The sequence below is a fragment of the Orycteropus afer genome, unplaced genomic scaffold (genome assembly GCF_000298275.1).
Source record: "Orycteropus afer afer isolate SDZICR_OR568_19922 unplaced genomic scaffold, OryAfe1.0 scaffold00015, whole genome shotgun sequence".
Lineage (NCBI taxonomy): Eukaryota > Metazoa > Chordata > Mammalia > Tubulidentata > Orycteropodidae > Orycteropus > Orycteropus afer.
In genome coordinates, this window is record NW_006921602.1 from 684,339 (window position 1) to 696,221 (window position 11,883).

The 11,883-nt window shown below is 35.6% G+C and overlaps 1 protein-coding gene across 1 annotated transcript in view; it reads right to left on the minus strand.

Moving 5' to 3' along the window:
• Positions 1–11,883, minus strand: part of ARIH1 (ariadne RBR E3 ubiquitin protein ligase 1) — a 130,390-nt gene that overhangs the window by 22,373 nt on the left and 96,134 nt on the right. The window contains exons 4-6 of the mRNA XM_007956932.2: positions 6,142–6,234; positions 5,620–5,675; positions 548–614 (exon numbers count right to left, since the gene is read on the minus strand). Coding sequence (XP_007955123.1) covers positions 548–614; positions 5,620–5,675; positions 6,142–6,234 — 216 coding nt within the window. The remainder of the gene's footprint in view (positions 1–547; positions 615–5,619; positions 5,676–6,141; positions 6,235–11,883) is intronic.

An 11,883-nucleotide genomic window follows, 5' to 3' on the forward strand; every position in this document is an offset into this window, starting at 1 on the left:
TTTCTGAAAAGAGCCAGACAGATAAAGAACTTTTGGGGCCATACATTCTCTGTATGAACTACTCAGCTCCGCCACTGTAATGCAAAAGCAGTGATAGAAGGAACAGGTGTGAGTGTGTTCCAGCAAAACTTTATTTACAAAGTCAAGCAGGATGAAGTTTGCTGTTCTCTGCTCTGATACAAAGAAACACTGCCAAAGAAATCTAAAAGGAGCAGAGATATAGTAAGGTAGACTTCCACACATGATGACACATGCCACCATGATTGTTAAAATTTTCTACTTAGGAATTAGGGATAAAGGATAAATACTATAAAAATTATGTAAAAATAATTTTATTATCAAGATCTGTGAAGAAAGATCTACTTATTCATTTGCCAAACTTTGAGAATAAAGATGATTAGGTATGCTTCATAAATAAAACCCATAATCCAAGTGTATATAGTAAAGATGTTTCTTACTATCAAAAGTATATAAGAAAAACAGTAATATTTAGATTAACAAACAGAATTCTACTTAAAAGAAGGAAAATTTAAGTGAAATCACTTACCTCTACAAAGCTATTGGTTATTAAATGCTGATACTTTAATTTAACTTTTGAATCTGTGATTAGGCGCCTAAAACCAAAGAATTAAAATTGTTTATTATCAAGTTTTCAACCAGTTTCTACACTTGTAACATATAATTTTAAAAAAATGTTTATGCTATGGTTATACAAACGACCCTACAAACTGCTCTAAACTGAATGAAATGTACATATGTGTAATCAACAAATCTAATTGTACTAATTACTGTCTAGCAATTGTAAAGTCTCTTATTTTATTTTGGTAGCCTTTTACCCTATGTTTCTTATACTCTAAATATTCTATTTTTACCCAGTTTGTATTACAGCCTAATGATTTACCAACTATTGCCAAGTTTAGGTCCCTTTTCAGAGTCACTGACATCTTGTCTTAAGATAGCAGTTCTCAGTCATCCTCCCCAGGGTCCTCTTCTGAGTAAGTGTATGATATAAAAAGTTCTTGACAAGAATGGATTTTGAGATAATTACCAGAAATGCGTAGTGACTACAACCTGGCTTCCTTACCCCTCTATAACACTATAATCCACAATAATTTTTAGAACTCATAGGGGCCCATGCAAGTGATGAATTCTGAAGCTTAAGTTTCATTAGCTTCTTAGTAAATGCACCACTGAGTGTATTATAGTAGTGTCAAACCAAGGGGAAAAAAATCAGTAATCACTGTCAAAGGCCAAAAAGAACTACAAGGACTCCAATCCCATCAAAATCTTAAACATGACCAAGAAATTATTATATAACTTGGCAACACATAACTCTTAAGCCCACGGCTCTGCTCTCTTTCCATGGGACCACACTGGTCCTGTACCACTTTCAGTGTACTCCAGTCATATTTATATTTCTTCAAAAGTAGTAACCAATACCCTTCCTCAGATGCTTTGCATAAGGCTATCTCCCTTGGAAAGGAAAGAGAGGTACAACAATATGTTGGGGCTCTGAGATGAGACTGCCTGGTTTTGAATATTGGCTTTACAACTCACTAGCTATGCATTATGATTAAATTGTTTGACCTCTTCATACCTCAGTTTACTAATTCCAATTAGTAAACTAGTAACTAATTCTGTTACTAGTAAAACAGGTAACAGAAATACAGAGTTTTAACATCAGAACAGTGCCTGGCAAAAAATAAGCAATCAATAAATATTAGATATTATTCTTTTATTTCTTCACTCAGCTAAAATACAGTGTCAAATTGTTAACAGTACTCATTCAAGGAAGCCTTCCCAGACAACTGTCCACACCAGTTTAGATATAGTAAGTCAGTTCTTTCATGGAACTCTATACATTTCCTTTATAGAATTTATAATAATTTAATCAAATAGTTTTCTGTATAAATATTAGTTTAATGTCTGCTTTCTTGCTCCTCCAACCCCAATCAAACAATAACCAGTTGTCAGCAAGTCGATTCTGACTCATGGTGACCCCACTTTTGTCCAGAATAGAACTGGGCTTCTTAGCGTTTTCAATGGCTGATTTTTCAGGAGTAGATCACCAGGTCTTTTTTCTAAGGAGCCTGTGGGTGTACTCAACCCTCCAACCTTTCGGTTAGCAGTCAAGAGTTTTAACAATTTGCACCATCCAGGTTAACAATCAGATGCATTTAAGCTGTGAAAAGATCCCTCGTGTGTCCTGGCTTATAGAAATGGTTCAATATTTTTTAAATGAGTAAATCTCTACATGACCCTATAGGACAGAACAGAAATGACCCATAAGTTTCTAAGACTGTAACTCTTCATAGAAGCAGACTGCTTCATCTTTATCCTATGGAGTGGTTGGTGGGTTTCAACTGCCAGCCTTTTGGTAGTAGCCAAACCCTTTAACCAATATGCCACAAGAACTACTTGAAATGTCCAGAATAGGCAAATTCAAATCCTAAAAATCCCCTGCTATTGAGCAGATTTCGACTCATACTGACCCTATAGAAGAGAAGAGAACTGCTACACAGGATTTCCAAGACTGTAAATCTTCACATAAGCATACTGCTACATCACTCTCTCATGGAGTGGCTGATGGGTTCAAACCACCCACCTTTTGGTTAGCACCAAGCACTTTCACCATTGTGCTACAAGGGCTAAGAAAATCCAGAAAGATAGATAAATGGTTGCTAGGGGCTGGAGGTGAAGGGAAAAGGAAGCGAATGCTTGATGGTTTGGGGTTTCTTTTTGAGGTGATGAAAATGTTACACAGCTGTAATGGTGTTACAACAGTCAACAGCTCTAATCAGCCAGTGAACTGTATACTTTAAGATGGTTAAAATGATAAATTTTATGTTCTGTGAATTACATCTCCAAAAAAAAAAATTAGTAAAGGAACTAAACCCAAAGTCAGATGCCTCTTTTATTACCCACAATGCTTCTTTGATGTGACAAACTCTAATGATTTCTACAGCCATTCTGTGGAAGAAAGATATGGCAGTTTTCTCCCATGAAGATTACTTTAGAAACCCTAATAGGGCAAGTTCTACCCTGTTCCACGGGGTCTCTGTGAATTGGAATTGACTCAATAGCAATGGGTATGACCCTAGCTTTAGAAGATATATTACACCAATTCTCATAGTAGAAGGCAGCTCTCTATGAAAGTAAATAAAATGATTTTTACATGTCAGACACACAAGTCAGATGCATTTAACCACTCTTGAGTTTTGGGATAATACCTCATTTTTACAAATGAGACAACTGGAGAGATGTGATGTGAAATCAAGTGACATTAAACACAGGGATGTTTTTACTATACCAACTGTTAAACCATGCCTTACACAACAGCCTGAGTAAATCAACAATATTACATAGCTAACAGAAATTAGGAGGTGGAAAAGACAAAGGTGAAAGAAAGCAATGAGACATTGATTTCCTCATCTCAAATATAGAAGAGAGTGAAGATTATTGCTTAAAGTTGATAGAATAGCAAATATCCATGAAAGATATTTAACTTACATTACTTAATTTAAAACCATCTGTTTTTTTTTTTTTTTAAAAGAACATCTCATTTTCAGTGGAAAATTAGTCAATAGATGTTCACATTATTTACACCATGATCCTTGGAACCATTTTCAAACCCCACAACCAATCTGTCCTTAAATATTGTTGATTCTGTAAGTTCCCCACTGGAATCCCAATTGCCACACTATCATCTTTAACTTAGACTTCTCCAACCGTCTTCTAATCAGTCTTACTAACCACTCCAAAGCATCCTCTACTGTATCACTAAACTTCAAGTCTTATTATCACAGTCTTGACAATCCACTATGACAAAACTCATTATAAAACACTGTCAAACTCTTTCCATCCTCATCTTCAACAACCCCCTATTCTGTGCTCTAGCTACAGCCAAATAACTTAAATAGAGAAGTCTGTGACCTATTTAAAAGATACTGGCTTCCCCCCCACTCCAGAATCATTATTACCCCTCACTCCTCAATCCCCATTTATGTACAACACTTAAACCTTACTATATAATTATTTATCATTGTGATCCTCTTGAGGGAAGGTACTACACTGTTATTTTTTGCTCCATCGTGCAAAAGTGCTAATTTATGTTATTGTTGTTATGTGCCATCGAGTTGGACCTGACTCAGCTAATAAATAGGGTATCAATAAATGTTTGTTGAATGGATGAAAGGATATAGGGACAGAAATCCACAAGGAACAAGAAAACACCAGAGATTAAAGATAAAGAAACCTAGAACAAAGATTAACTGAATGGTTTACTTTTGCTACTTTAAAACAATAATGAATATATGACTTAATGAAAGATAAAACTAGGATAAACACAGAGCTGACAACAATGGTGAATATATTTCAAATAAACCAAACTAGGCTGAGGTTAAGAAAACAGATTCAGTGAGCTTTATGAAAGTGCTGATCAAGTGAAATTTATGGCCTGACTAGGTTAAAAAATTTGCTCATCAATGTAACCAATGTCAAGCTTTTTACTTTTACTAATTTCAAATCCTAGTACTTAAACAAGTATACCTTTCTGTATACATGAATATCCAAGAGTGATTATATAATTTGTTTGTGGATTCAGGTCCTCCATCTGTTTATCTATCTGGAGGGAGGTTCAATTAAGTAGCCTGAGGTTATGAAAATGGCAGTGACTAGGGAATTAAGCAACCTGGGATTTTACCTCAGGCTCATCAAGTAATTGTTTATTTCTCCAAATTTCTTTCTTCCTTCAAAAGAGAACCTTCCATGAGAAAGCAATCAGCTGACAGTCTCCAGCTACAGTGCCTTTGGGAGCTGCAGCAGTGTTCAAGACCACTATGCTCTCCCTGGGTTGTCAGAGACACTCTCAGTGCTACACCACAGTCTAAGTCTCATCTTACAGAATCTTCCTACCTTCTCTCTCTCCTTTAACAGGTGTCAGACCTGCAACATGGTCTCTACCTCTTCTCTTCACCTTTACTCCATACTGACACTATCCCACAGCAAGTCTAGTTCACTTCTAACAAACAAGGCATGTGCTTCCCAGAAGACCTCAGCTGATAAACTGGCATATTCTACTATTCAATTCTATGATTTACCCAAAGCTAGCTATCATGTACTATTAAGTTTATGAGAATAATGACTGATCATTTAACCAAGTTACAAATGGGCTTTTGGACTGCAACTACAAAAGAATGTAGATTAAAAGTCTTTTCAGACTTAATTGAAAATTTCACCTCTTCTCCCTTAAATAATCAACTTAAAAAAAAAAAACAAAAAAACCAAACTCACTGTCCTCAAGTCCAAATGGTCAATACTGATTCTAAAACAAGGATGAGAAGATAAAGAGGGGCCAAGAAGCTAAATTAATAGAACATGAACAAACAAAAATGGAAATAATGAGAAAGGTGACACACTGTGAAAAATGTAACCAATGTCATGGAACAATTTGTGGGGGGGAAAAAAAAAATTCAATGGGAAATGAATTTGCTGTGTAAACTTTCACCTAAAACACAATTATTAAAAAAGCTCCACTTCCTTTGAGATGCTGGGATAAAGTTAATTTGGTTCAACCAACTAACCAATATTCAACATGCAGAATCTATCAAAAATACTTACATAACTGTGTTGTCATCCACTAAGATATCACAACCATGAGCAGGACACGAAATAGTCTGAAAAAGATTGATTAAAATTCAAACTATGTCTTCATTCAACAAATATTTACTGAATGCTTATCATTGCCAGGCACTCTGCCAAGTTCTGAGGATTTCTTAACATTTATAGGATCTTAATCTTTCCCTATTTCAAGAAAATGTGTGTGTATGTGTGTGTCACCATAAAGTAACTAACACTGCTGATCGTAATAATTGGTTTTTCAATACTAAAAGCAACATATGAAAGAACTGTTCAACATGTTTCCCATGATATACACAATTTCGATGCCTACTGGCAAAATATTACCTAGACTGAATCGATAATTGGAATGACCTATGTTTTTTTTTTTAGTTATCTTTCAGTTGTATTTAAAAAGAGTTCCCATGTGATTCACAGTCCAGAAAGCTTGACCTGTTTATATTTGTACAAGGGCCTAAACAGCAGAAAATACACAAAAAACCAAAAATAAATTGGTCTCTTTACCTGTCCCATGCCTTCCTCCATTATTTTTGTAGTTAAATATTCACTCCAGCACTGCATACAGAACTTATGTCCACATTCAAGGCCAGTGAAATACTGCAATAAAAATAAAACATGAACATTTAACAACACATTATCCCAAAATTCACTAAATCAGTAACTCAAGAAAAAAAAAAAAAAAAAGATTTTTGTTTTTGAACTAGGTTTACATTTCTCAAAGTGGCTAAAATGTCTAATTTGACAAGAACAGATAAGCTGCTGAAATGAACTTCTAGGTAGTGAAATCCAGACATGCAAGTACACTGAACACAAAATACCTAATTAATGAGAAATGAATCTACAGTAGATAATTATAATTTTTAGGAAAGGGAGGCAATAATAGTAAATTTGTATTACATACATGCCAGGTAAATCAAAACTACAATAAGATACCACTTAACATCCATTAAACCAAAAAGACCAACATCATTACTGTCAGTTGATTTGGACTCAAGGTGACCCCATGTGTTACAGAGTAGAACTACTCCATAGGGTTTTCTTGGCTGTATGCCTTATGAAAGCAGATTGCCAGGTCTTTCTTCTGTGGTGCCCCTGGGTGGGTTCAAACCACCAACCTCTGGGTTAGTAGTTAAGCACAAACCATATGTGCCACCCAGGGACCTTGCATACCCACTAGGAAGATATAATGAAAAACATAAAATAAATGTTGGTGAGGATGTGGAGAAATTTGAATCTTTTACATTGCTAAATGGGAATATAAACTGGTAAACCATTTTGGAAACAATCAAGCAGTTTCTCAAAAGATTAAATAGTTACCGTATTATTCAGCAATTTTACTCCTAGGTACATACTCAAGAAAAGTGAAAATAGGTATTCAAACAAAACTTGTACATGGATGTTCATAGCAGCATTATCCATAACAGCAAAAAAGTAGAAACAACATACATGTCCATCATCAACTGTTAAATGAATAAAATTTGGAATATCTAAACCAAACCAAACCTAACCAAACTCACTGCCATCAAGTCAACTCCAACTACAGTGATCCCCATTAGGTTTCCAAGGCTGTAAATCTTTACAGAAACATACTGCCTCATCTTTCCTCTGCGGAGCAGCCAGTGGGTTCAAACCACCAACCTTTTGGTTAATAGCCAAACACCTTAATCACTACATCACCACAGCTCTGACTATCTATACAACGGAATATTGTTCAGCAATAAAATTGAGTATTGACACACACTATAACACTGATGAATGTTGAAAACACTATGCTAAATGAAAGAAATCAATTAGTAAAGACCATGCATTATATGAAAGGTTAGAGGTTGTTGAGGACTAGGGACTTGAGAAGTGACAGTTAATGAATACAGAGTTTCTTTCTGGGGTCATGAAATGTTCTAAAATTAATTGTGGACATGACTGCATAACTCTGTGAATACACTAAAAACCACTTTATTAACTTGAGGGCTGGGCTAAATGATACTATATTCTATAATGGGATATATTTATTATAGTAAATGATTTTCTTTTTTAGAAAACTCAAGTAATGGCTATCACAGTTTAAGAACATTTTATAATATTTATCACTAAATTACTTTTATTTAACTAAATAATACATGCACATGGTTAAAAACAATTTTTAACAGTATGAGTTTATATTGAAAATCACATGTCCTGCATCCTCATCCCTGTCCTCTACTTCCACTAGACAGGAGCAATTAGTACTTCCCTTTTCTTACACACCCTTCCAGCGATGTTCTAATTTACATATGAACCATGTAAGCATACTTTCTATCTTTCAAGTGTGCATACACACATACAGTAGAGCATCACATCATCTGTTCTGAATCCTGCTTTTTAATTTAATAGATTCTGATGTGCTTCTGCCCTTAAACATATGGGTCTCACTTCTTTCTAAAGCTTGTATGGAGATAACACAATTTATTTTAGTCTATTTGTTTTTTGTGTGTGAAAATATTCACAACACACACTTACCCAGCAATATTTATATGTACAGCTCATTAACAATGGTTATGTACTTCATGTTATATCGCCATTCTTACTATCTCTGTCCATATGGTTCCACTACCATTAATCTAGCTTATCTGGCCCTTAAAGTTCTCATCTGTGCTTTAGAATTACTGTTGTCATTTTGAACTCCTATGGGTAATTATTTCAAAGTAAACATCATTTACTGAGTTAACACCCTGTTTTGTTTAAAGATGACTTGATGAGATAGTTAGGATTCATGGTTTAAAAGTTGTCTGTAGGCAAAATATTTGGGGGTTGCTCCAGTTTCAATGTATCCAGTAAGTCTGGTTTCCAGTAAGAATTTGAAGTTTTGTTAAACAGTCTACTATTAATGGACATTTAGATTGTTTTTCCTAATGCACTAGTGCATTGACTATATATACACCTTCGTAACCATATTAATGTATCTTAGGATAAATTTTTGGGCGTGAAATACTAGTAGGTATACATACACAATTTGACAGAGATTATCATTGTTCTGGGACCTCTGGTGGCGTACAGCCCAAGGCATGTGACTGCTAGCCAGAAGGCTGGTGGTTCAAAACCACCAGCCACTCCTCAGAAGGAAGGTTGGGCAATCTACTTCCGCAGAGATACGCCTTGGAAACCCGAGGAAGGGTCACTATGAATCGAATCAACTCAACAGCAGTGAGTTTGGTTTACCATTGTTCTACCCATTCATCTATCTGGTAGGTCTGTCTAGCTTCCATCTATTCCTTTTCAATATACTCCTGACTATTCATTCTTCTGTCTATCTAAACTTAAGTTGTCCTTTTATTCCCTTGGTATTTAAAGTTTCTTCATACAGGATCTTTCGTATGTCCTGCCAAGTTTATTCTTAGTTATTTTTTTGTGGCTCTTACAAATAGTATTTTTTACTCCATTTTTAAATTAGCTATTATTTGAAATATGTTTTTGAAATTTCATATCACATATGCTACCAGATGCAAGTAGTTAGGATACAAAATTCCACATACAGCATCTCAACTATATAAAAATGTGTGGAAGGTGGCAGAGGAGGAAATGAATCAGTTTTGAGATTAGTTTTTCTTTTTTTTTTAACTTTACTATGATTTGGGTAAAAGTTTACAGAACAAATTCATCTTCCATACAGCAGTTTACATACACTGTCTCATGATATTGACTGCAATCTCCCACAGCTCCTGTCCTACTTGCTCCTCATAGCCACCTCTTCCCCGTATCCTCCTCTCCCATTCACTCTTGCCTCCTGAGCTGTCTCCCTGTGCATACATACTCCTTCTATTCTCTATGATTGAAATCTCCAAGGAGTGTATTTACTTAATGTAAATGTTCAGCTCATATGCCTGTCTTTTGTTTGACTGGAAGCCACCGGAGTGGGTTCAATTCTAGACCTGAAGGGCAGCTAGGGACCACAGTCTCAGGAGTTCTACAAGCTCTATCAGACCAGCAAACCTGGTCCTTTTTTTTTTCTTTTTTTTAAATGATTGAGTTTTTGTTCCACATTGTTCTCCCACTCTATCCAGGATCTCCTACATAGATTCCCCTCCAAGTGGTTGACAGTGGTAACTGGGTACCACCTAGTTCTTCTGGTCTCATAGTCATATAGGCTGAGGATCTCATGGTGTGCCAGTCCCTTGGACTAAGTGTTTTCATATGTCTTTGGTTTTCTTCATTCTTCTTTGCTCTGGACAAGGAGAGACCCATCACTGCATCTAAATGGCTGCTTGCAAGCTTTATAGATCTCAGTTCTACTTGCCAAAGTAGGATGTGCAACAATGTTTTTGTATAGTATGTTATGCCAACTGAGCTTGATGTCCCCTGTGACCATGGTCCTGAGCCCACAGGTCCAACTACTAGCTCCCTCTGGGTAGCTGGCTGTGCCCAAGATGTGATTACAACTTTGTCCCTTGTCAGCTTTACCATATTACCTGGAAATTTCTTACAGAACCTACAAATACATGTGTAGAAACATTATCTGCCAACCTTATACATGGTCGTGGGCATACTCCCCCCTGCATAGACATACTACCTAATCATTAAGCCTGTTCACCCATCTATTTGCTCGTAGATCAATGTTTACTATCATTGACAATGCAGTACTATATGTGCAAAAGGGTTCATCTTTGTTGTCTGTACCTCCCATACACCTCTATCTTCCTCTTCCTCAATGCCACTGTGTTGATCACTCACATTTGGTACACTGCCCTTCTCTTCACTCAAGTCAATACTTGTCTCTTCCTATCCAGCAGTGTTCCCTCCCCTTCCTTCCCACCCCTGTTAACCAACAAAGACAATTTCCTTCCATATATAAACCTTTCCCTGACTTTTTACAATAATGAACTAATATAATATTTGTCCTTCAGTGATCAACTTATTTCACTCAGCATAATGTCCTCCAAGTTCATCCACATTATGCAGTGTTTTGCAGATTCTGTTATTCTTTAGGGTTGCACAGTATTCCACTGTGTGTATGTACCATAGTTTTGTTATCCATTCTTCTGTTGATGGGTACCTAGGTTGTTTCCATCTTTTTGCTATTGTAAGTAGTGCTGCAATGAACATGGGTGTGCATATATCTGTTCTTGTCCTGGCTCTCACTTCCTTAGGATATATAACTAGCCATGGAATTGCTGGGTCAAATGGTAATTCTAATTCCACCTTTTCAAGAAATTGACATATTGCTTTCCACAGTGGTTGTATCATTTGACAGTCCCACCAGCAAGATATGAAAGTCCCAATCTCTCTACATCCTCACCAGTATTTGTTACTTTCTGTCTTGTTGAACTTTGCTACTAGTGGTAGGACAAGATGGCATCTCATTGTTGTTTTGATTTGCATTGAGTTAAGTTTTATAGACAGAATGACATGTAAAATAGGTATCAAATTTTAAAATGCAGTGCTATTCATATTAACAATTATTCTAATTCATTCATAGGACAAGTGACAATAAATATTTCTTGACAGCAAAATACTCTTGAATATTAAAAAAAAAGTTCTGGGAAACAAAAGAATTTATTGTAATCAATGAAAGAGCTTTGGCACTAACTTGTTAACCAGATCACAGAGATTATTTATTTGATTTTCTAGGCTATCAAGGAGTATAAACACGGGAGAGTAATAGATCACTCATTCTAGGACAAATATTTTATTTTATTCCAAAGTGAAAACATAAATATATCCTCGTGTACTTTTTTCTTTTTTCAAATAAGAATCCTTAAGACTGAGAGATTAGCTTGTTGAAGATCACAATGATTACTAAAAGTGATCACTATAAATAAAACCCTGACCTATAGGACTTCTAGTTCAGGGTCTATTACACTATTTGATAAAAAGAAACCTTTTTAGTCTTTCAAGACTTCCTTTCAGTATTTGTTCTAATTAAACAGATAATAAGATTAAACAAAATAAATTACATATGAATGTGTGAAGATAAAGTAAAAATTAACCTGTGGTCTCAAACTCAAAAAACTCACTGCCATTGAGTCAATTCCCACTCATAGTGACTCCCATTGGGTTTCCAAGGTGGTAAATCTTTACTTAGGGGATCAGATTATCTATTCATCATATCCATTTATTTATATTGGAAATAAATCCAATCAAGAATAAAGTACAAATACATGAAATATTATCTACACCAAAAATCAATGGTCTGTAGTCGCAGGGGACATCAAGCTCAATTGGCATAACATACGATACAAAAACATTGTTCCACCTCCTACTTTGGCGAGTAGC